The 23,932-nt window shown below is 48.3% G+C and overlaps 7 protein-coding genes across 7 annotated transcripts; 1 reads left to right on the top strand and 6 right to left on the bottom strand.

Annotated features, from left to right (window-relative positions):
- Nucleotides 1–389: 389 nt before the first annotated feature.
- N7503_002034 (uncharacterized protein) lies at nucleotides 390–3,516 on the top strand (the record flags this gene model as incomplete). The annotated part of the gene is made up of 3 exons (XM_057061581.1): nucleotides 390–2,519; nucleotides 2,577–2,673; nucleotides 2,741–3,516. The coding sequence occupies 3 exons, from the start codon at nucleotides 390–392 to the stop codon at nucleotides 3,514–3,516; spliced, it is 3,003 nt and encodes a 1,000-aa protein (XP_056925543.1).
- A 783-nt stretch (nucleotides 3,517–4,299) lies between these two features.
- N7503_002033 (MFS transporter) lies at nucleotides 4,300–6,013 on the bottom strand (the record flags this gene model as incomplete). The annotated part of the gene is made up of 3 exons (XM_057061580.1): nucleotides 4,300–5,115; nucleotides 5,172–5,249; nucleotides 5,315–6,013. 3 exons carry the CDS (start codon nucleotides 6,011–6,013, stop codon nucleotides 4,300–4,302), a joined length of 1,593 nt encoding a protein of 530 aa, XP_056925542.1.
- A 751-nt stretch (nucleotides 6,014–6,764) lies between these two features.
- On the bottom strand, nucleotides 6,765–7,874 carry N7503_002032 (carbon-nitrogen hydrolase family protein; the record flags this gene model as incomplete). The annotated part of the gene is made up of 1 exon (XM_057061579.1): nucleotides 6,765–7,874. One exon carries the CDS (start codon nucleotides 7,872–7,874, stop codon nucleotides 6,765–6,767), a length of 1,110 nt encoding a protein of 369 aa, XP_056925541.1.
- Nucleotides 7,875–8,317: 443 nt separating this feature from the next.
- Nucleotides 8,318–9,280, bottom strand: N7503_002031 (CE1 family esterase; the record flags this gene model as incomplete). The annotated part of the gene is made up of 1 exon (XM_057061578.1): nucleotides 8,318–9,280. The coding sequence occupies one exon, from the start codon at nucleotides 9,278–9,280 to the stop codon at nucleotides 8,318–8,320; it is 963 nt and encodes a 320-aa protein (XP_056925540.1).
- A 1,185-nt stretch (nucleotides 9,281–10,465) lies between these two features.
- On the bottom strand, nucleotides 10,466–13,135 carry N7503_002030 (uncharacterized protein; the record flags this gene model as incomplete). The annotated part of the gene is made up of 3 exons (XM_057061577.1): nucleotides 10,466–10,686; nucleotides 10,743–12,873; nucleotides 12,923–13,135. 3 exons carry the CDS (start codon nucleotides 13,133–13,135, stop codon nucleotides 10,466–10,468), a joined length of 2,565 nt encoding a protein of 854 aa, XP_056925539.1.
- A 59-nt stretch (nucleotides 13,136–13,194) lies between these two features.
- On the bottom strand, nucleotides 13,195–15,400 carry mrsA (putative mitochondrial carrier protein). The gene is made up of 7 exons (XM_057061576.1): nucleotides 15,114–15,400; nucleotides 14,756–14,825; nucleotides 14,643–14,678; nucleotides 14,444–14,576; nucleotides 14,290–14,382; nucleotides 14,163–14,219; nucleotides 13,195–14,099 (listed from the first exon to the last, which is right to left on the bottom strand). Exons 1-7 carry the CDS (start codon nucleotides 15,149–15,151, stop codon nucleotides 13,609–13,611), a joined length of 918 nt encoding a protein of 305 aa, XP_056925538.1. The 5' UTR covers nucleotides 15,152–15,400; the 3' UTR covers nucleotides 13,195–13,608.
- Nucleotides 15,401–17,808: 2,408 nt separating this feature from the next.
- On the bottom strand, nucleotides 17,809–23,247 carry N7503_002028 (uncharacterized protein). Its single transcript, XM_057061575.1, has 9 exons — nucleotides 23,152–23,247; nucleotides 22,971–23,063; nucleotides 22,838–22,894; nucleotides 22,632–22,756; nucleotides 20,730–22,574; nucleotides 19,705–20,129; nucleotides 19,097–19,625; nucleotides 18,152–19,038; nucleotides 17,809–18,081 (listed from the first exon to the last, which is right to left on the bottom strand). The coding sequence occupies exons 2-9, from the start codon at nucleotides 23,049–23,051 to the stop codon at nucleotides 18,053–18,055; spliced, it is 3,978 nt and encodes a 1,325-aa protein (XP_056925537.1). The 5' UTR covers nucleotides 23,052–23,063; nucleotides 23,152–23,247; the 3' UTR covers nucleotides 17,809–18,052.
- Between the last annotated feature and the right edge of the window lie 685 nt (nucleotides 23,248–23,932).

Here is a 23,932-nt window from a genome sequence, read left to right as displayed (position 1 = left end):
AAGTCTTACGTGAAGTACATCCCCAATGGCTAAAAAGTAACTCCGTCCCGTGCGGGGCTCTGCTGAGTGTACGTCCCAGGTATACTGTGAGATTCTAACACACACTTTCCATCTATCGGCCGCGTTCTTGCTGGTCAAGCTTTGCCCCAATGGCTTCCGATATTGTTGTGGAACTATCCATTGCAGAAACTACGAGACAGTGCTTCAGGCAGTTTGCAATCTGTGTTTCGAAACTCACCGGCTCCCAACATGTCTATATGAAATATTGTCATGCCGATTTCAAGCTTTGGGTTGACAGCGTTGGAGCCGTTGCTCAAGGACGAGGGTCTCTTGACTCAAGATTCAGCCATCGACCCGATGACATATACTTAATCAAAGAACTAATCAAAATGCTACAAGTTGTTTTGACAGAGTGTATCACTGCATCATCAAAGGAAATCACCGACGAGGTCCTTGGGAAGATTGGCTCTATTTTACGTGACTTGATCGCCATAGGTGTGGTAATTCGCAGAAGTGGCCGAAAGTTCCGCTTACAGAAGGCAGATGCCTCCTTCGATCAGAATCGAGACAAATATCGTGATCTACAAGCACATCTTGCGATCCTCGTTATGTCGAGTCCCAGCGAAGGGCCTCGAACATTGATTTATCAGGACAAAATTGACCCATCACAGCTTTCACCAATACAGCACCGACTGGTGGAAGCTAATCTGAGACGCCGTCACCGATTCATGGAAATGCAAAGACATTCACACCTCCTGAAAGACCCCATAGAAAGCCCAGTATGGAATAAGATTGGCCATATTCTTGCAAATATGGGTCCCAGCTCTGCACAGAAAGTATCAGACAAATCTTCGGTGAAGCCAGAGCATACGAAGTCCACGACCACTAGCATTGCTCAAAGCAATAATATGACAGTGGTTGAAACTATTGCATCAATCCCGGAAACTGGGTTTCGGGGCCTTCAGCGCGGAGGACGCATTGGCTCTACGGTGACGCGTATTACAGCAATCACAGCAGCTGCACGATATCCAAGGGCAAAACTCTCAAGCCCAGAGCATCTTTCATTCAAGTGTCCTTGCTGTTGCCATGCTATTCCAATCCAGGAAGCGGAGGATAATCGATACAAAACTCACTTGGCCAACGATATTTGCCCCTACACCTGCATACTTGAGCATTGTCCCACACCTCACAAGCTTTTTGTCACTGAAAAGGAGTGGAAGGAACATTTTTTGAATGACCATCCACCCGGGTTTCAATGTTCATACTGTGACAGTGCCCCCTTCAGCTCTCTAGTGGAGATCATGGGCCATTTGCAGCTCGAACATCCTGATATTTCAAATGATGAGCTTGCGGATGCCCTAGCTGAGTCTCCAGTTCACATCATGGGTATTAGTAACTGTCCACTTTGTGACTCAGAAGATTCACCAGACTCCCCTGAGTTGATTGAGCACATTTTACAGCATATACATGACTTTTCGCTGCGTTCGCTTCCCTGGCCCCAAGACCGCATACCGCATCTCAGCAAGGCTGTCGGTAACTTCAATCCAGCCATCGATGATGCCGATCACATCATTAAATGGGTGCTCAAGACCTCACCCGACAGTAAATGCGAGTTACAGCTTTGCGAATTGGATAAAAATCCACCAATGGAGGCAGAGACGGCTTCCGATAGCTTTAAAGACGACTACTTCTCTCAAAATGATTACTTTGTAGATGATTCAAGCGACGGCAATCTTCATTCACAGCGTACACAGAATGCTTCACAAATGACACGGACCATGGAGACAAGTGAGCTTGGAGATGAGGATTCACTGATATCCACCGATAATGGAGATCGAATTGTTACCGTTGAGGAAATGTCAAACGCGATGTCCGACAACGGGGATGATAGTAACGATAAGGCACATCAACTCGGGGAAGAAGTTGGTAATGTTGACACTCGGAGCTTTCGCGAAGATAGCTCGCAGCTGAATGAGGATGATTCATCGGATGATGAAGGGAGACCCTTCAGCAAAGAATATCTGGAAGAGCGCAAGCAGGTCTTTGAAAGAGACATGCAGTTTCTTCGAAAACAAATCCCACCACCTCCTTTGGAAGATTCCCATATTGTCTCTCTTCTCATGAGGATTCAGTTGCTTGGCAAGATTGCTCAAGAACAGACAATCGGCTCTCTCCCTGATGCCATTGGCATTATCCCAGAAGACCATCCCAATGTTCCATCCGATTTGAACAGTCTCAGCAACACGAGCGACTTTTCACACCTTCAATGCCTAGATGTCCCGCTTCGAGTAGATCGAATGCGATCGTCGTCAAAACTAAATCGCGGACGTGATGCCCATAGATACTTTAAATCTCCCGAGCCTTACGGATCGTTTGAGGATCGCGATCGTGCCGAGAGCAAACTTACTAGCCAGCAGCATGACGAAACCCCCTTTCCGCGAAAGGGAAAGACAGTTATTCGTCGCAAGCTTGTGCATATCCGAGCAATTTTGGATCTTGGGTATCCATTCAAGGAAGAGGTATGTCCTGGGGAAGGTCATAGACTGGTCAAAATCATGGCGCTTATGAGGTACTAGGAGGACCAATTTCTTATTCTGAAGGCACTATCTAAAGAGCAGATTGAGGAAGTGATTGATCTGAGTCGAAAATTCCAAAAACCCATGGACATGAGGAGTAAGTGAATTCATTGTCCTTTCTTATCATAATGGGCAAAAAGTATTGTGAATTAACAATAGGTTAGCCGGTCGTGACCACGACGGTAATCCAGTAGATCAGAACTTCGCCAGAAAACGCACCAGATCATCCGACAATCATAGGTATCGCATGGACAGTCCCCATGGAGCAATGGACCCCAGCCACGAGACTTCTATTATGCCACCGTCACGGCTACCGCTGCCGTCTGGGTATCGCGATGATAAGTATCGAGAGGAAATTGAACAAATTGGGAGGCCAAACACGAAGACTACCTCCCGGCCACGATCTGCGTCTTTGGATACACACGATCGTTCTTCGTCTCCCATTCGATACATTCAGCCACAAGGTACCCCCTTAGAAGAAGCTCATAATTCTGAGTCGCGAGTTGTTGTAAGATCTCGTGATAGCGACCAGGATATGTCAGATTATATTCGTGAGCTGGAGGAGGAGAGGATATTGTTAGGGAAAACGGAGGAAGAGGAGGAGGAGACGATACTGTTTATGAAGAAAAGGGTGGAGGAAGCGGAAGATAGGATACTGTTGATTAAGAAAAAGATAGAGGAGGAGGAGGAGGAGGATAGAATACTGTCGATGAAGAATTACATAGTAGAGGAGGAGAAGTGGATACTGGTGATGAAGAAGAAGATAGAGGAGGAGGATGAGAGGATACTGAACTTGAAGAAAAAGGAGAAGGACAAGCGTAAAGGTGAATATTCCAGTACCTTTTCCATTTCTCACTCTGATCAGCTTTGCACTATTATACTGACTATGCTAGAACCCTCGTCGAGGGTGATGCGGGCGATGATGGCCACCTTGACTTGACTTTTTTTTTGTATTTTTCAAAGAAGCTATCCTATAAAATATCTGATATAGTGCATATTCATTCTATGATCATATACTAGACACGGAATCATTATTTATAAATATTACGGAACAATCCAAGTTTACACTACCTAGGAGCTTTAAACTTTCTAGCTAACATACAGGACTAGATCGATGATATAGTAAGTCTAGTGATGATAAAGAGATAAGATTGAAGGTCCTATTCATAGAGGATATCTAGAGCCTTATAAAGAGAAAGGAGAAGAGAAAAGGAGGACATTTGAAGAATAAGCAGAATATACATTAACTAGGTACTCCTTCTGTAGATGATGTACTTAAAGTTTCGTTATGGGGGTGGCGGGATCTGTGGCCACTGAGCTCCAGACTTTACGTTGATAGCTAGTCAAGGGCTAGTCAAGATCACTATATACATCCATTAGGTCAGTGCAGCCCTTTTTTATTAGGTCACCACCTGGGCAACTCCCTGAACATAAGATCTGCATAGCGCCAGTGTTAAGGATTAACTCTATCCGGTTAAAATATTAGCAAAGAACGCTATTATACAGAATGTAGCTCCCAGTCTATATAATACGGGACATCGGCGGATCACCGCAACAAGAGATGGAGAAAGGCAAAGTAAACGAGAAAGAGAAAACAGTAGAAAAAAAACATTGAAAAGATGGGTTTGGATAAGTAATCAAGCTTGGAAGCTACTAGGCAAGTGTAGTCAGGAAACCATGAAAGGGTGTCAAGACAAGAATAACATCGGGTTGCTTTGGCTCTTCAAGGTTTGACTGGAAACTTCTGACGCAGCCACTCTCCCTTCCAGTAGAACAAGAATGGTATTGGGATGAAAGCAATCGTAATGAATGCGAGCACGCTGTTTCCCCAACCCATATCTAGATGAGCATAGAGTGATGGAGCGGCAAGAGGCAGAAATGCTCCTGTCATGTTACGAATGATCGTGAGAGCACCGATGGCCGATGCGGCCGTCTCGGGTCCAAATATATCAATGATATATGTTTGCGCGGATGAATTGATGATCACGGCACCAGGTCCGCAGATAGCTGTTCCAATGATGGGAACAACCCAGTGCACTCGATACTGGACTGTCCACCCGTAGAGAAACAAACCGATGGGGAAAAGAGGAGAGACCCACATCATCAAGATCAGACGTCGCTCAGCGTGGAACTTTCCACCTTCAGCATGCAGCAAGCGGTCACTAAAATTGGCAAAGATCGATACACCAACGGCACAGCCAATGCCGACACCGACATATGCCAGACCGGAGACACCAACACTCCAACCATAGTAGGTTTCAAAGACGGTTGGAAATGTCGCAAATAACAGCATGACCAGACCAAAATTGAACGCAATGTAAAGAGAGGTCAGGAAGAGAACAGGTGAGCGGACGAGGAAAGTGGCTGGACGAGTCACGGCATGAGAAATAAGATGGCTGATCGGGGTCTGCTTTTCGCCCTTTGCATGCAAGTTCGGATTTCCTGTCTCTTTGCGCAACTGGGTAGCTTTTTTCTGCAGAATGGTGACGGCGCTTGTCTCACGCATGAATACGAAAGAGGCAACCGAGATGGTGCCGGCCTAGTGAACCATGGTTAATGTTTGTGCAGAAATTCTGGAGGCATGACATGACTTACAAGCATCAGAATGAGATAAAATGTCCATCTCCAGCTCAAATTCTCAGTCACAAATCCTCCAACAATAGGGCCAAGGACCTAGTAGTCACGTTAGTCTCTTCATTTCAAGACATCTTATTAACAGTATTGCACGAACTCCATACCGGTCCAAGAAGCGGTCCCGCAGTAAAAAGAGCCATTGCTGCTCCTCTCTCCTCCTTTGGCAACAAGTCTGCGACAGTACCACCTCCTGTTGACATGTATGACGCAGCAGAAAGGCCTGTGCACAGGCGAAAGACAAGAAACTCTGCAACATGGGTACTCCGTGCACAACCAGCAGTAAATCCAAGATAGAATATTGAGCTCACGCGATAAACAGGCACACGTCCAAAAACCTCGGACAGGGGTGGCACAAAGAACTGACCCATCGCAAAGCCAAGTGAGGCAATGGTAATTGTAAGAATCTCAACAGTGTCGCTCTTGAAGCCGAACTCGCTCTGCATAAGTTTGGCTCCCGGAGAGAACATCGTGGTCGCAAGATTGCAATATAGCACGGACAAACTGACAAGCATTACATTGGCCATTTTGAATGTCTTGGGCCAGTTACGTGGATTAGCAGGGTCATCTGGTCCATCCCAGTCGACGAGGTTTGGATCCGCAATACAAGTATCATCTCCTGCTAGAGTTCCTTTCTCCATATCCTTCGCAGGATGCGACGTGTGATGTTTTTCAGCGCTACTGCTAGCAGTAGTCAGGGCCTGTTGCCCCAGGTACCCTTCGAAAGCACCAGATTCGGTGGCCACCATATTCCTAGTTTTGTGGTCGTTTATAGTTTGATCAGTCCCGGTCGAGCTTGAGGCCATTCTTGGTTATGGAGTGCCAAGGTCCTGGCCTGGTGTACTCTGGCGATCTCAATGTGGTCTGGTCGTTGCGATAGAGAAGACAGGATCAGCTGTAGGTAGTGTACTTGACTTCTTGGTTGCTGTCATTCTTAGTGCAATAATTTAATAAAAATGGAATAACATGGTCGTAGCAATCTCCGATCCTTAAGGTCAACAAACCCGTATAATGCCCCGGGTTAGCTCCGTTCCGGCCTCTGATTTGCGGTCTCCACTCTGCAACATACTGTACTAGAATCTCACCTAACGCCCCACCCTGAAGCTTAGCTCAGAGTGGGTAAGCCGACTCTGAGAATCGCCCTATGTTGCTCCGTCGATTGCTCCGTGGATTACTCCGCAACCTCCGTTGGAGTTTCGTCTACTTTTACATGTGGAGCCCAACACAACGAGAGCACCTTAACAATTGAAATGCAAAATCAAGTTTGAGTGTATTGTATTATTAAGCTGTGAAGCCCTTCTCAGTACGGTGGAATTGTGGCCAGACGCTGCCATTCTCAATGTCATTTTCACGGGGCCTTATCTTTGTGCACATAAATCTTCCTCTAGCTTGTCATCAGTTAACTGATATTTTATGCAAAATGGGAGCTCTTTGGTCTGCGACCATGAACTGAACACTCGTTCATTGCTCGTTAGTAGACAAGGACTGATCTAGATTTGCACTACCCAGCAAGTACCCTTGAAATTTTCAGCTGAAGTATAGAATGAGATCAAATAACTACCGTGTCTCCGGGTCTAGCGAGTTTGTAAAGGTCACTGGTGTCTGTCTCGACCGGTCAACCTTCACCTGAAACACATCAAAGCGCTGATATCCTCCAACCACATCCTGGAACTGTTTCCCTTCAATAGTCGTGGTCATATCAAGATCTGCATATAGTATCCCCTCTTCATGCTGTAAGTTCTCTTTCTCTTCTCTTTCGCCCGTCTCAGCATTGATCACAAACCCCATCAACGGACTTCCAGAGGGATCAAGAAACCTGGTCTCCGCCTGCATAGATCCTGCCATGGTGGTTCGGATGACCTCCTTGGCCTGATCGGGGGCGATCTCTAGCATGGTCGCTAGAGTATGTTCATCTGCAATGGCAGCATTAATGATGCCAAAACATTTCCCTTCGAAACAGTGGCCAGCGGCTCGTATGCGGTTAGCAGCCACGTTGCCGTATTTTGCCTTCGGCTTTTCTCCCTCAGCATCACTACTGACACTGGCTGCCTCTTCGCGGATACTATGCATCGGCGCTTTTGCAGGCCAGGTGGAAATATGCACCTGTTCACCCTGTGCCATCATGCTGTAGCGTGCCAGAGGATTGGTGTTCTCTCCACAAAGTAGCATGCCCACTTTTGCGATCGCCGAGCCATTCTCCACAGGCAGGTCAATCACCTTAAGGCCATGCCCATCACCGGGTGCCCAGGTGAGTTTTTCGTAGAAAGTCGGGACTAGCTTGCGGTGGTGGACCAGAATTTCACCTGCGGAACTAATCATAAGATTGCTGTTATATAGATTCGCGCTGCTGTGCCGAGTCTTTTCCGAAATCCCGACGCAGACAGTAATTTTAAATTCCTTCGCGGCTTTGCGGATCATGTTGATCTCTTCGCCGTCCGCGTAGACGGATTCTGACACCATGCGCTTAAAGAACTCGTGGGCCTCGCCGGGTGCGACCATGCAGCTCCAGAAGGGATAGCCAGGAATGAAAACTTCGGGGAAGATGACAATGTCAGCCTGGTTTTTAGCTGCTTCTTCGATCATCGTGACGCATTTTTGCGTAGTTTCTTTTGCTGAGAGAAAGATTGGTGCGGCATGGCATGCGGCAGCGCGGAGGATTGGAGCCATGTCGATGGCGGATGTTACGGGATCAGAGAAAAGGGCTCAAGATGGGTGATGAAAAAGGTGTCTGAGCTAATGAGAGATAATTCAAGAAGCACAGCAATTGATCATTGCCTAATCTATATAGCTCTTAGGTTGTAGGACCAAAGAGTGGGCGCATAACCCGAGGTATTGGGAATCGGGATCTGAAGCTTTTCGGGCTTTGGAATCTCACTGACGCTCCACCTGTCGGCCGTACTATGCGCCTAATCATTTCACCTTTGGCTGCATGCTCACTGGCAGGGATTAAAGTCTAGATTAATCTTGGGTCTGGAGTGGAATAAGCTCGGGTCCGTCCAGTCTATCACAATGATATATTCAAATCCTAAAGAGCAGCAGATTTCTAAAGTCATCATTCTCCTACCTATAACAGAGAATCTATAGCTATATACAAATCCGTACGAAGCCTGTTACTCCTTCAACTGATACCCACTAAAGAAATCAAAAATAATTTCTGTGGCATTGAAAACATACTTCCCCAAGGAGCACTGCTTCCAAAATGCCTCGGTATCACCATTCGGCACGGTACTAGCCCAACAATGCCCCCAATCTCCCTCACGATAATGCTGCACAATCCCCTTCTTTCCACCGCAATCCCAACTAGCATGTTTGACTAGCGGATGTTCAAAAACAGTCACATTGCTGCTCCACTCCGCATCCTTTGGACAGCCATTCCGCCCCGCCCACTCCTCCAGAACATCGATAACGGGCCGCTTGTCATCACGACCCCCTCCATCATAAGGAGAGGTCGTATCCTTTGTACCGTGGAACTCCAGAAACGGGTATCCCTCATCCCTAGGTGCGGGCGAACAAGGTCCTAAACCGGGAATATCGGATATATTGTAATATCCACCGCTGACAGAGGCGAAAGCGGCGATTTTGGAGCCGACGGTAGCGTTGCAGGCCATGACACCTGCAAATCCAGCCCCGTTTGATTTTCCGGCTGCGTAGATTCTGTTCGTGTCTATGCAGAGTTTATCCTCCAGGTGTGTGATGAGGTCGTACATATAATCTAGATCGTTTGGTCGGGATGTATGTGCTTTGGGGTTTGAGAGCCAGTAGCCGTTTCTGCTGTTCGGGTAGACGGCTATACCATCTGGGTTGAATAGTGGATTGGAGAATTGGGAAAGACGTTCTTGTTCATCCATGTTTCTGTTTGCTCCATGGAGGGATATGTAAAGGGGTGTTGGATTATTGTGGTCGTAGTTGCGGGGAATGTAAAGACGGTAGTCGCGGTCTGTGCCTGGGAGGTTGAGAGGTGTGCTTTTTCCTGGATTGGGGAAGGCGGGTGGGAGTTCTTTCTTGCATCCTGTAGAGGATTTGGCAAATGTTGTGTTCGCTATAGCGAGGAAGAGGAGTGATGCAAAATGCATAGGTATCAGTTTTGGTGGTTATGCTTCGACTACAAGGGATTTGATGGCCTCGGGATGGTGTGAAATGGTTAATCTAGTGACAAGGAAATCGTCAAGGCTTTATAGTGCACTAGGTCACCTGAGATGCTCGGACTTCTGGAATATCCATGGATGTAGGTATGACCTTGGGAGCTGGTTATGGCGAATCCAGGGTTCTCAATCGACCTAAGTTGATCAATGATCTGCGTATTTCTCCAATGGTACTAATGTTACGCGCCTTTGCATTAAGTCTTTATAACATCGCTTTCCACTTCATAGTGATATAACAAAGAAATTGATTTAAATTATCACATCTATTACAGAGTTTATCTGCATCTAATAATATAGACTTTTGGCATACAGTTAGACATATCGACGTGGACGGGCATAATTGAACTTGACTCGAAGAGTGGATCCGACTGGAAGTTGAGTCGTTCCACACTTCAGGGGAGTCGAACCCTCGGAACTCGACACTCAATTAATTGATGTGAAATGGCGTCATTTTGAGGGTACGTGTCTTCTGCTTTTCTCCACGCAGACTAGCGAATAGGTCATGTTCATCATGGAGGATCTTCCCCTGATAGACCTGCTTATCGTGGATCTTTGGTGCCTTCAACTCGTTTCGATTTGGTGCATTTGTTAAAAATTTGGCTATGATGAGAGTGGAATCCAAAATTCAATTGTTATACGAACTCAATAAGCAGTAAATAATGCTAAAAATTTTGGAAAATGCCAGTATTTTGTTAGATGTGCAGAGTGGAGTGTCACACGTAGATCATAAAGACTAAAACGAACTAAGGGTATTCCCGACGTCATGATCTACATTTCCTGCGAAGTGAAACCAGTAACCGTTTAACGTAAAATTTGTTGATTGTTGGTATTTCGTTGCACTGAAAATTGTTACAGATATCTCGAGAAGGCAGAAGAAAAAAGATCCATCACGTATGTAGCGAGGACAATATAGAAGCATCAAACTCCACCAGCACCAGGAATTTTCCAAATCCTAGAAGAAAAGCCTCTAACAAGTACCTCCAATCTGTACATGCACATCCATGCTCCAACCACAAGAATCATATGAGGGCCGTATCGTGTATGTCGGTTCCGGGAAAAATAATCATGATAACTTCATTCCATTTCACATCAATCCTACCTAAGACAACGCCAAACCTAACCGCCTCTTTCGCCAAATTCTCTGGCCCAGTCTTCGTACTTGCGTAGTCCATCTGGAGAGACACTGGGTCGAATCGAGTACAGGCTTGATTCGAAATCTTGGAATTTAATAGGCCGGATCTGATCCATAGGAGTGTGGAGGAGAGCTTCACCGAGGTTGCGGAGAGGGCCCATGGCGGCATCTTTAGCTAGGGCTGTTATATCTGAGCCAGAGAAGCCTATTGAACATCGTTAGATATGGTCATACTTTTTATACGATCAAGCGAATGCTTACCATCTGTCACATGAACTAATACCTGGATATCCGCATCGTTCAGCTCGTGATGCTGATGACTGAGAAGCGTGCGCAACTGTTGCTCACGAACATGTTGCTCCGGTAAAGGAATATACTGTCGACGAACGAAACGGCGGCGTGCTGCCTCGTCAATATCCCACGGCATATTTGTTGCAGCCAATACGAGAACACGGCTGGCATCACCCTCTTTCTTGTCCCGGGCAGACTGTTCGCGGCCAGCAGCGGCACGCTGGAGGTCTGACCATTGAATCAAAAACTCGGTTTTGGATCGACGAGATGCTTCATTCTCGGAGCCGGAAGACCGCGCAGATAGCAAAGAGTCGATCTCATCGACGAAAATGATCGAGGGGGCAAGGACCTTGGCTAAGCCAAATAGGGCGCGCACAAGCTTTTCGCTCTCTCCGTGCCATTTCGACGTTAGGCTGGAAGATGATACAGAAAAGAAGGTTGACTTTGACTCGGTGGCAACTGATCGTGCAAGCATTGTTTTACCCGTGCCTGGAGGTCCGAATAGTAACATGCCACGCGCTGGCTCACGTAAACCAGAGAATAGATCAGGCCGAAGGAATGGGTACACCACTGCTTCTTTAAGCGCTTTCTTCGCTGGTTCTAGTCCAGCAATGTCTTCCCAGTGAACTTCATCGCCGCGTACAACAATGTCATTGAGGATCTGTTTTGCTGATTGCAGGTCCACGCCCTTAGGCAGCTTATTCAGGATCTTGACAAGGTCATCGTTGTCTCCTTCATCCTCGTCTCCTGCTTCGTCTTCCGTAGAGTGATGCCCCAAAGAATCCAGGTCACTCGAAGGTGGAGTCTCTCGTCGTCTGACTGGAGGCGGTTTGCGTCGTGTTGCACTGCTACCGTTTGCTAAATTCGACATCGATCTGGCTTCACGCTGGACATTCTCGCTACTTGACGATGGTTGTATAGGGGGAGGTCGCTCAATTTTCGGAATCCGTGGCGCAGACTTCGTGCGTGGGGTGCTTCTCGAGGTATTTGTATCTTGATCCTCCCGAGGTGTAGACGGCCGTGAACTACCTTCCGATCTAGAAGTAGCCATGGTCGCGCGAGGCGGCGGCTGGAGTGAAGATCGCAAACCCGCTGGTTTAGGTTTGATGGATGGTTTTGGAACGGGAGAAGGTGGAGATGTAAAATCTCTCGGCTCTGGCATGGTCGCTGTTACCGACGGAAGTGGCCTACGAGTCTCTGAAGCCACAGGCTGTCGGACAGGCAGGTGTGCAACGGGTCTTGGGGATGACCGACTTGGCGATGGCTGCTGAGGCTCACGCCAGTGTGCAGCAGGAATTCGATCTGTACCAGAATCTCTCCGTAAGACTTGATGTCTAGCTACTAACGGCTCGTCTCCAGAACTGTTTCTTGGCTCTGCATTGGCGGCGCTCCGTGAAGACGCTATGGCTGCCGCATCGCTAACAGCCTTCTCGCCCGACCCTGACCGTAAGGTACTGCCCCATGCCAGACCCGCTGCCGTGGAGGCGGCCGGCCGCGACTCCTTCTTCTTAGGATTCACTTTGGATTTCTTGCCAGATTTTTTGCCGTCGGTATTGCGCAGAGTCGTCAGCATCGGCTTTCGTCGCTCAGGACTGGAGGCACGCGACCTGTCTTTCTCCGATACATTCGAATTCATCCGCACGGCAGGCGAGCCGCCCGGAGACAGGCCCATTGGCGCAGAGTCGTCGAAGTAAGAAACCGATTCGAAGTGGTGCTTCGGCGTTGGTTGAGGTCGGCCAGGTATGGCGGCCGGTTTGGACAGGTCGGTGTAGCCCACAGCCGGGATTGTACCGCCTCCGATGTACCCTGGTGTGCTGTTGCTAGGGGAGGGGATGGGAATACTAAAAGCGTGCTTGCCTTTAGTTAAAGTCGAGGCCTTGTCACCGCCGTTTGCCTCGGCCGACTCTTTCCGGCTTTCGCGCAGTGCGGACAGTAGGTCGACTCGCTCGCGGCATTGAGCCTCTAAGGCTCGGATAGAATCTTGCAATGCCTTTTCAGTTTCGGATTTAGGGGTGTAGGTCGCTGATACTCGGCGGGCATTGTGATGATAGATGGTCTCGAGGGCGGATCTCCAGGACCTCAATGCTTCCTCTTCGTTGTTCTGATGTCATGAGCGAATGAGAACCCGACCGGGAGTCTAGAAAGCTTACCTGGCCCTCGAAATAGACGGCAGTCGAGCATAGGAGATAGCACTCATCGTATGTCTTCTGCATGGAAGACGCGGGCCGTGGGCGCATCATTTGTAAAACACAGGCCCGCACCCATTTCACGCTGGTTGTGGTGGGGAGAAGTAGAAGCGATGATCTCCCGTTTGTGAGGGGAGGATTTTTCGCGTGACGTCGTCGGTTCGGCAGTGTCTGCATGCGGATCCTTATACTACAAGATAATCTACAAGATAATCTAGTATTTGAGAACATGTAAATCAGATATCACATCTAGATTCCTGGTGGCACGTCTATCGGTACATGCAAAATAAAATAGAATAAAACAGTTATAGATGCAAGATTCCCCAAATCAAAATCACCAACGCCAGATTTGAGGTCAAGAAGAGAAAAAGATCCAATCTCCAGACCGGATGAGTACTTCAAATAAATCCCCTCCTACCTTATCTGTACATTGCCTTCGCTTTTGGTATGTGAATAGAAGCTTGCATGTCCCAGGCTCTTTTTTGTTTTTTTGTGTGCCTAAGATACACCATTATAAGGTCGGGCTCTGCCCGTAACCATCAAAGACCCAGATTGGAGAAAATAAATCGTAGAAGCATTGTGTCGGGGTCACACAATACAGGATATGGAACAAATGGAAGGAGGGCTATCGAGTCAAGTCGTGGACTTGTTTACTCAAGGTTCTTGAAATAGGCCTTGGCCATCTCATAAGAAGTCCAGCAAATAGCCGTGCTGGGCATGGTGGAAATAATCCGGGGACGCATACCACGGAGGAAACCAGCCCAGCCAAATTGCCGCTTGATAATGGAGGCGGCATTGAAGAGACCCTTGGCAGAGCGGATCTCCTCGTTCTCAGCGAGACCACGGGTCTGGAGAAGTGTCTTCACGACATCGAGAGGAGTAGTGATACCCGCAGCAAAGGCACCAGCAAGACCACCGGCCATGCAGTGGGTGAGCGGGTCATATTCCTGCTTGGGGTTCATGAACTTGGAGAGGGACTCGTAGGCGACAAATTGTGTGGCAGTGAAGGGAACAGTCATGCAGAGGGTGGTAGGGTAAGAGAGGTAGAAGGCCTGGAGACCCTCAGTGCGGTAGAGGGTTTTGGCGCATTGCAGCAGGCTCTTGTGAACGGATCCGTGGACTTGCATTCGTTGCTTGATCACTACTTTGGTCTTAGCGCTTGTGTCCGGACTAGTGTGAAAAGGGGTTCTTTTTGAGCACTTACCATCGAATGGGTTCATCAGCGCATCGCTGGCAATAGTGGCGGACGCACCACTCAGAGCTAAGTTCAAAAATCAGTCAGTTATGTGAAACCCCAAATTTACTTTCGTCCAAGAAAAGAAACGACATACCAGCAGCGAGAGGGTGATGTCCGTCGTCCACATTACCACCAGCCATCTCCTTCACAATCTCATATGTTCCAAAGTACACCGCGTGTGCCGGACCTGAATATCTTGAAGTCAGCCACCGATATCCCAGTTCTCGTCCAGTGGATGAAAGACCTACCCGCGCCCACAATCACACTGGAAACACCCTTCCATAGTGTCCGCCAGCCCTCAATCCGATAAATGGTTGAAACCGCGTTGGTCAATCCCGTGTACAGACCACCAGTCGAAGGGTGCAGGATTTGCATGCGGGTCTAGCAATGGAGACCGTCAGCAACCCCAACATCAAAACATAATCAAGATCTCAGAATTGTACGCACCTTGAGCAAGTCTACCGGATACATCACAGAGTGCTCCTGAATAATCCGATCAGCCAAAATGCTCTTTCTCTCCACTATCGCGATCCGCATCCCTCCCGCCTTGTTGAACCTACCGCAATTCCTGCAAAAGCACCCGCGAGCATGTTGCGGCCGAGGCCGTAGTTTGAAGGGAGCGCTTCATAACTAAAGTTGCAATTCCAGTCAGCTTACATCGTTATCTGCAGATACGGAGCTGGGGAGAACTGGGATGTTGTGATTCCGAGTCTCCGGTACATAAAATGACGCCGGAGTCAGGCGGGCAGCGGCAGGAATGACACGCAAAGCACAAATGCCGATGCATCAATCGTCTCTAGGCAAAAAAACCGGTACTATCTTCGTGTATCGCATGCCATCCCGTGCCAGCGCGCCCGGCTGGAGAATCAAATCCGAGCCCCGAGCCCGAGTCCGCGGAGGAGTCACGGAGTTACCTACTCGAATTCTAACTCCTCAACATTCTCTGTAGCCGCCATGGAGCTCCGCTAGCCCAAGGCGCAGCTGGCGCAAGTAAAGAAAGAGTGGAGAAGAAAGGACCGCGGTGGTGGTTGGAGGTGAAGGTCGTGACCGAGATGTTGGAGAAAAAAGGTTGTGAGGATCGAGATAAAATGGGGTTCTCCGGGGAGCCAAAACAGGAACCAGGGGGGGCCGCTTTTTTGGTTTGTCCGATTGAAGAGACAAGTAGTCTATGTTCTCGCCCTGTATATGGGGAAACAGATGTAGGGAGTAGAAGAAAAGTTCGGACAAATAATTTCTTGGATAATGAATGGCGCTAAGGAAATTATTGTTCATGATCGGGAACCGACCTTCGCCGGATTCCACACCGACCCATTCCTTGTGAAGAGTCCGATATGCCCATATACACACTTGACATAATTTGTTATTTTGTTTGCTTTCTAATATGTAAGGTCTAGCTTATTGCCTAGTTATTTGGACTACTGTGTTTCACCTTATTTGACTCCTTTCTTTTCCTATCTCTACAGCGGGATTACTCAGAAACCACGCCTAGACTGAGATCCATCCATCCGATGACGGAGCTTTGTTCACGGACAGGTATTGTATGTACCAAACATCTCAAATACACGAGGTACTTCAATAGCACGGCAAGATTAGCTGCTGAACTCATGTATCCCCCTGTCTCATCTCGCGTAATATTTATCAATCTGATAAGCCCTTGAAATTTATTTCGCCCCTTCGATCGGGAACTAGTGTCCTGGGCAAAGTAGCGGACAAGTGGACCGGGGAACACGGGAACAGTTGCTATTGACATTCGAGAAGGGATTTCGTCTTCTATGGGGTATCGATGATCTCCGTCGATCTATCCCGAAAGGAGGTCTGAACATGACCACGGTTTCCTCAACGTAGCACAATGTTACGGGTTGTAGATGCTGAATTTAGGTCAAATCTCACTATTGATATATCAATCTACCACGTACAAGAACCTTGGAATCAGCACTGGTGTTTGGGGAACGAGGCTCTAGGGGGTGAACCACGCGACTTGTCCGGCCGCCCTGCCGAGGTCCGGGTGGGCTTCAGCCCGTCCAGACTAACCTCTTCATGTCCCGTACGCAAAATATGCCATATATTCGTTGCTAAGGCCCACCATATCCCCTGCAGCGTGCAGTCCCAAAAAGGAATGGTCGAGCGTAGGACTAGGGAGGAAGAATGTTACAGGTATTGGACACTGTACGGTACACAGTTTAATCAGATCGGGTGAAACTACTAGAAAAGGGAATCTTGCAGGGACCTAGGCAAAAAAAAAAAAAAAAAAAAAAAAAAGTTCGGCTTTGTATAAGATGCCGAATGTCGGCTATTTTTCTCATAAGTGTAAAGTGCACGGCTCTACCAGGCTTTTGAAGTGTTGAGGCGAATTTTTTGCACTTACGTATGCCTGTCTGAGTCTTATCCGGGGTCTCCGTGAAAGAGCCGCGGAAAGTGATTCAGATCTACGATTTAGGCTGTTCGCCCTCGTACAACATACGGCGTACCACTTGGATATTTGGGGATTGATGAGGTGACCTAACGTTCTTGTCAGACTGGCAATAGTCCGAATCAGGTCTTCATGACTTTTAGAGCCAATAGATGTTTTAGAGAAAGCTTCATGACAAAATCCCAATGGTCACGTGCTGGCTAATATACCAGAATACTAGACCCGCCTATTTTGGTCAGCAACTGTGGAGGTTAAAGACGTAGCCAAATCAAAGCATAAAAGGAACGATTATGAAAGGGGTAACGGGCAGGAAAAAGGGTGTCATAGGGCGGCAGTGAAAATCCATAATCATATATCAACATCTCTGGAGCTTGATATATGTAGAGATCCTGCATCATAGAATGGGCACATAATAAAGAAGAATCAGAAGCAAAAGAATAACAGAGGGGATAGGGAAAAAACACTTGCAAAAGAATATCAATGAAACATTATCAATGCAAGAGTACAAAAATCTCACCGACAGAGGGATTTGAACCTCCGGCTGTCAAGTTCCCCGAGAGGAAACTCTCGTGGTGTTTAGCAATGGCAAGAATCCCCGAGAAAATCCCTTAGGCACTCGGTCCTTCCCAGTTCGGTTTGCGTTGGCCGTGTTACCCCCGGCTTTTTTGGTTGGATATTCCCCCACAAGTGTTATTCCCGAACATTTGCCAGCAATATGAGAAAATACTTTTCGCCAGACGCCCGTTGTGCCCCATATCTCAATGAATCTACACTTATTTCGGTCTATCTCCAACTGCCTAATGCTATGTAATACCTTTCGAGGTAGGTAGACTGAAAATAAGACAATAAGACAATAAGACAATAGAACAATATGCGGATTCTTGGATACAAAGTGGAGGAGATTCACTTCAGAAAAACTCGACTGGGTTTTTGGGTAGACATGGAGCCATGTTCTCTGGCACGTACTCTATGTTATGAGACTTGGTAAATTGATAGAGAATGTAATACTCGAATCCTTGGAAATGGAAACCATTGTCTTTGTCTTTGTAGCAAGATAGGACTAGGCCTGGATGTTATGATCCGTGAATTCGTTTACCATGGAGCTCGTAGTACGGGGATAGAAGCGAAATTTACTACCACGATATTTCGTGTCAAGTATCAACTTACTGGGTATAACCAAAGCTTGTACTGAAGGAATAAAGACCTAATGCAAGAAATAGATTCGCTATCTGGCTATGAAAGTAAAAAGGCTGATATCTGGCCAAGGTAAACCCAACATAAGATTTCAACAACACCACATGCGCCGCAGCCTCAGGGGAATGGGGAGAATGGAAAAGGAGTAGATAATCTAACCAAGGGGCGTGAGAGAAACCCATGCCTGGCAGACCGAAAAAAGGCAGGAAGGTCATTCACGTCGTCAAAAACTCGCAGTTTTAATGGGAGCGGGTCACCACTCAATATTGAACGACCATTCGCCTATGTCATGTTAGTTTTTGTTATTCCAATGTTCCGATGGAAAAGAAACAAGGTTTGAATTGGGACTCACCATTCTTCAGATTCTCGGCGGTGTCACTTAACAAGATGACCCGACGCTTGTTGCAGTAGGCGGTTTTGTCCAGAATATCAACCTTCAGCTCGGCCAGCTCTGAGACGGGCTTCTCAAACATCTCACTAAGACTCTCTACTGCCATTTCCAAATCCTTTTGATTGTCCTCGAAGATCTCGGTAAGATTGTTCCGGGCAAGGTAGAAGGCAAATGCATAAGTCCACTTCAGGGTCTGGCGACACTGTTGTAATGCTTGTGAAGCTGTGTCGAGGAACTGGACTTCGATCCAGGAAAGGCCAGACTGTGACTGGAGGCTGGTCATCTTCTTTTCGGTCTTGAGATACAAGTCCTTGTCCAATTTTGCAGACTGCTCGTGATTGGCGTATCGGTTGTAGTAATGCAAGTATCGTTCTAATGACTGTCGTGATTTGGCTTGAGCACCCCGGGCATCCGACCCGGACTTTTCCTCGTACCGACTGCAGTTGTACCAGCTGGTGCCATGTTCGGACCAGAGACCCATACACATCCAGCAGAACTCGTGCTTGCATTTGCGACATGTCATGTGGTTGCAGCCGCCGTTCTTCTCGATCGTTGACTGGCACTTTGGACACTCCTTGGTGTTGGCAGAGATCCAGTTGGCTGTTTCAGAGTCATCCTCGCACTTCTGTAGCCACATCTTGACTAGTGCGCAGGGTGTAGGTTGATGGTCGGTGATAGCGCAACCGAAACAGAATTCGTGTTTGCAGAAACAGCGAACCGTCGGCACGATGCGGCGGAGCTCTCGAGATTTGACAGGGCAGTCGACGGCGTACTCGCAGTTGGGAGCAGGACACCATCGTAGGTTATCCTTATTGTCCACGTAAGTCCTTGTAAGTAATGTTCGATACCTAGCAGGCTATATGTCAGCGAGGCCCGTTATCCTCAGTTATATGATTCATGACTCACCGGCCCTTGAGATCGTCCGTCACAAGCAAGTTGAGAGATTTCGAGTCCACGATGCGATGACAGTTATCGCCGGGACACTCGATGCGAGCGGCCTCGCCTTCGTCCTTAATCTTGCCAGCCAGGTAGTGCCGGTAGCAGTCGACGCAAAACCTGTGTCCGCACCGCATCGCATACGTCTGAAGGTCAGACCCATCCTCACAGCAGATGTCACACATGAAGTCAGGCATAACCTCCGTCTTCGCAGTGCCCTCGAAATTTGTCCCCAGTCCAGCTTCCTCTAGTGTCTCTTCTGGGTGTTCCATGTACCCCTCGATTAACTTCTCCTGCTTCCATCGTCCAAACCGCAACAGAATAGCAGCCGACTCCGGTGGCAAGCCGAGAATAGCGGAAACCTCGTTAATCTGCACCAACTGTTCGCGCTCGATATCCGATGTATCCAAAACTTTAAACTCGACTTCATATGGTTTTCGTTTCTGCTTGATGAGATCTTTATCGTCCGAGAAGCCGGTGTCGAGATCGCCAAAGTCGACTACATGCGAGAACAAAGGGTCAGTCATCAAACAAGGGAGAGAACATTCAAACGTAGGACTGGAAAATCAGTTACATACCCTCTCCTAGACTTTCATCGTCACTGCCTTGTGTGTCGGCAAAATCATCACCGGATGAGACATCGCTCATGAAATCATCATCAGAATCCATGCTGCCCGTTGTCGTCGCGGGCGTCGCGATATCCCTCTTCAGACCAACCGGGCTCTTCCCCGAGTTACCAGACTCGGGAGACTGTGTCAGGATAGGAAGGGTGGAGCGATTCTTGTCGGTGTTAGATTTGGCCCTGGTGCTGGGCCGATCGGAAGCAGTGGCGTTCCGGGTGTGGGCAGCCTTGGTGGCGGATTTGGGAAGAGGCTGGTTGTCGTCCGCAATCGCCGCCTCGGCCGCCTTTCTCTTTCGCGTGGAGGGAGGCGTGATGAAAAAGGGGGCGGCAGAATGCCGGCGGGGGTTAGGAGGGGAAGGGTGGGTTTTAATAAAGACTCGTCTGGAGCCACAACGTCACTAGAAAAATGACTCGAGGGTTCGGAGGGGGACGGAGTGGGGAAAGGGTGCGATCGAGCGGAACCGTCGATTACATGTTTTGCTCCGGGACTGCTTGCAGTGTTTAGGTTTGGTTGTTGTGTTTGTTCTACTTCTGACTGATCACCAAATTAGGTGACAGTACTAGGTATATGGCTCTTCAGAGAGTGATATAACTAGATATAACTTGAAAATATGGCTTGGGCTGAATTACTGCCTAGTGACCCGCCTAACTTGCGATAATCAACAATGACATGCAGATCGGACCTAAGGTTATGATTGGCTCAAGAAGCCACTATTGCCTAGACTGACGGAACTAGATGCGATAGATTGTTTCAGAACCTTGGAGATCAAACTATCTGCCTATTTTGAATTAACATTCAAATTGTAGAATGACTAGGCATCACACTAGGTACCTACGATGCTAACATGATCATACTATACCATTGCTAAGGTTCAAGATTATACTTGAGTACGCAAATCTAGAGAGAGCAACCTCCAATTTTAAATTCTCATCAATCCATAATTCAATCATTGCATGGAATGCGTGGTATATAACCTCTACTCATCATCACTTTCTTCTTCCTCAGAGTCCTCCTCTTCACTACTTTCTGACTCCGCTTCCGCCAACCAGTTCACAAACTGCTGTGCCTGACTGCGGACATTTCGCATCTCCTCGGTCTCACTAGACCGTGCATCATTCCACCACTGGTCATATGCCTCCTCATCTACAAGCTCAAGATCATAAAGAGCCTTGGCGGCGAAAAGCAAGATATTAGCACCCTTATTCCGGTGCATCAGATCCTGCTGTAACTGGAGCAGCAGGTCAACCTGGTCCTTCTTATCGTTCTTGTTCCGGTCAAATAGTGTCCGGTCCACAACCTCGCGGTATGTGGAAAAGAGATTGTGGACCACCTCGCTGGCATTCTTGCCGTTCTCCATGAGCTGTTGGACGTGCTTCATGAATGAGGAGACGATGGCGCGTCGGACTTGGTTGTCTGAGGCGTTGGCCGTCATACGGAGACTGACAAGTTCGAGCTGAACGACGTCGGCGGTAACGCCTTCGCGAATACTCTCGAAGATACTGGCCGAGGCGTCATGGTGGAAGTTGTCTTGTTCTTCACCGTCGGAGAAACTGCTTCGCCCGGAACGGGGCCAGGAGTCGTTGGAGATTTCAGAGGACAGGGTGGAGATAGAAGCGGAGGAGAGGGAGAGACCGGGCATGCGGTATACGAGGCCCGAAGAGGCGACACTGACGACACTGACATCATCGTCTTCTTCATCGTCTTCGCCTTGGATGAACTCGCGGCCTTCACCGTCAGCTCCAACCACCTTGGCGTCAGTGATCGCTACGCTGCCATCGCGTCGGGCTGTGGTGATCCGCTTTCCGCTTTCGACCGTTACGCCGTCGGCAATCTTGACACCAAAGGACAAGAGAGCACCGGCCTCAACCTTGCAGTTCTTGCCAATGACGACGCCATCGGCGATGATAGCCCCCCGAACATCTGAGTTATCGCCAATAGAAACGTTATCCCAGATGTAAGCGCCTTCCAACTTGACGTTGCGGCCGATTTTGCAGTTCCGACCAAGCACAGTATTGCGAACTGTTGTCTTATCGCCAATACTAGTGCTCTTGCCGATGACTGTGCGGCGACCGATCACGCATGACCGTGCCAATGTGACACCCTTCTCTTGATACAAGCTGCCCTTGCGGAGATCGTAGGAGTGGCCCGGGAGCAGGTTGGTGTCAGGACACAACGGGTATGTCCAACGGGAGATGATATCTTTGCTAACGGCGTCGTACGCCTTCAGGTTCCTTACCCGTGCGGCGTAGTGATCTTTGATGATGTATGTGTGGATAGTCTTGCCGTTCAGCTCGTAGTCCTTGAGAACACCGAACAGGTAGTGCTTGCGAGGAGACTGGTAGTCGAAGCTATCAGACCACAAGCTCAGCACGTCGGGGGTGCAAATATCAATGCTACAGTCGATCAGGTCTTGACGAATGTCTAGCTCTGGGTGGGTCATGAGGAGTTCGGTGTCAATGGTGAGCCGAGCAGGATTCTCGTTCGAGTGGTGATCGATCTCCTCGTAGTGGAGACAGCGGTCTTTGGTAGGATCGACAACAAAGACTGGGGAGACGGATGACGCTTTGGTGCGGTGGTCCCGTCCAGCTTCCCGGAGGACCATGGTCATGATGGCGTTCTTGTCGATAGCACGGCGAGCTCGGTGCTTGTTCAGGGCACCCTCGATGGGCATGTTGCTGATCACATCGCCGCTGACGACAATAAAGTCACCAGTGATAAGGTGCTTTCCATCGAGATCACGCATAACATCACCAACGGATGCGGAGGTTGATTTGAGGAATGTAAACTGCTTGAATGGAGAGGAAGCTGCTCTCCATTTTGAGGCACTAGACATAGCTCCGTTAGCCACCTAGATATAAGGCCAACTTGCGGGACTTGCGTACTCGATGTATTTCTCTAGAATGTCTGAGTGTGCGCCTCCGTAGAGAAAAACCTCCTCCACGCCTGCATTTGCCAAAAACTCGAGGGTATATTCAATAATAGGAGTGTTGGCCAGCGGTAGGAGACACTATGCGATCCAGTCAGCTCTGCTATTCCGACTTGTTTTATATATTATCCTCGTCAATCGCGGATCGGGTGAAGAACATACGCGAGGCTTCTCGAGAGTGAATGGCTCAAATCGTGGCTCAAAGGTATCCGCAAAAACCTACTCGTAAATAAAAGTTAGCCGCAAAGAAACAAGCATAATGCGGAGCATGTTCTAGACCATGTGTTTCACGTACCACAGCCTGTAGCGTCTCCTCTACTTCATCCGCAGTATTTCCTTTAGGCTTTGAGCCTCCACCCTTTTGCTTAGCACCCATTGCAAGCAGATCCTGAGAAGTGTCAATCGGTTGTATCAAGAAAGCCGAGTTCCGCGGAGATCGTGTATGGTGGACCTGTTAGGATAGAGAAATGTCGTACCTGGTATCGGAATGAACCACAGAGACAGTTAGATACCGAGAAAAATGCGCAATGTCCGTTATATGCTGCCGTGGGTCCTATGCAGGGTCGTCGCGGTGCCTTTGATCAAAGGCACAAAAAACCCCGCCAAGCCTCGGTGACTCCCACTTTGTGTTTGGGCTGTTTGCATTGGTTCGTGGGCTGGATAACGTGACTGAGCTGTGGCTGTGGCTGATATGTGGCACAGTAAGGATCTCACCAGCCACATCGAGATTCTAGCCACAGATCTCCATCTTTAAAAAGGCTGGTGGATTTTTGTCAATACGTGCTATGTCATTGAGCTTGTCATTCCAAAATCTGTATGATACTCATTGAAACCAATTACCACAAAATTACCACTGACCCCTTGTCACAGACCATACAGATATTTAATACTCCAAACTGACCTAAAAAAAGAACAATGAAGCAATACCAGCGTCAGCCAAGATAATGTTAAATCTTAATCACACCTCCCTGTGCACCCCTGCATCCCAACCAGCTAAAACAAGGGAAAAAGCAAACAAGAATATGTCACTGGGCAGCCCTGTATAGGACGAATGCTCTTTCCGAGGGTGGACCCACTTACGAGCCAAGGCGTTGGATCCTGGGAGATCCCCGCGGGCCCAGGCCCTCCTGGACCTGCAATAAACGTGTCGACTATTAAAGATGCCGGTCTAGACTCTCAGCCCTTACGATCGCGGGTTCGTCCGTCGAGCGGGAGGCGCGTATGTGGGTACCTCATCCTCCTTTCCAGGTTAATGTT

The sequence above is a fragment of the Penicillium pulvis genome, assembly GCF_028828015.1.
Source record: "Penicillium pulvis strain IBT 33274 chromosome Unknown contig_12_segment0_segment0, whole genome shotgun sequence".
Taxonomy (NCBI): domain Eukaryota; kingdom Fungi; phylum Ascomycota; class Eurotiomycetes; order Eurotiales; family Aspergillaceae; genus Penicillium; species Penicillium pulvis.
This window is presented reverse-complemented; position numbering and strand designations above follow the sequence as displayed.

Excerpts from the sequence above, each read along its gene's own strand:
- mrsA (XM_057061576.1), bottom strand. The coding sequence starts at position 15,151 with ATGGCGGCTACAGAGAATGTTGAGGAGTTAGAATTCGA. Across the intron at positions 14,679-14,755 it reads GTGCTTTTGCAGGAATTGCG|GAGCACTCTGTGATGTATCC; the intron begins GTAGGTTCAACA and ends CGGATTATTCAG. Across the intron at positions 14,383-14,443 it reads CAGTGTGATTGTGGGCGCGG|GTCCGGCACACGCGGTGTAC; the intron begins GTAGGTCTTTCA and ends CAAGATATTCAG.
- N7503_002028 (XM_057061575.1), bottom strand. The coding sequence starts at position 23,051 with ATGGGTGCTAAGCAAAAGGGTGGAGGCTCAAAGCCTAAAGGAAATACT. Across the intron at positions 22,895-22,970 it reads AGGAGACGCTACAGGCTGTG|GTTTTTGCGGATACCTTTGA; the intron begins GTACGTGAAACA and ends ATTTACGAGTAG. Across the intron at positions 22,575-22,631 it reads ATTCTAGAGAAATACATCGA|TGCCTCAAAATGGAGAGCAG; the intron begins GTACGCAAGTCC and ends AGCTATGTCTAG.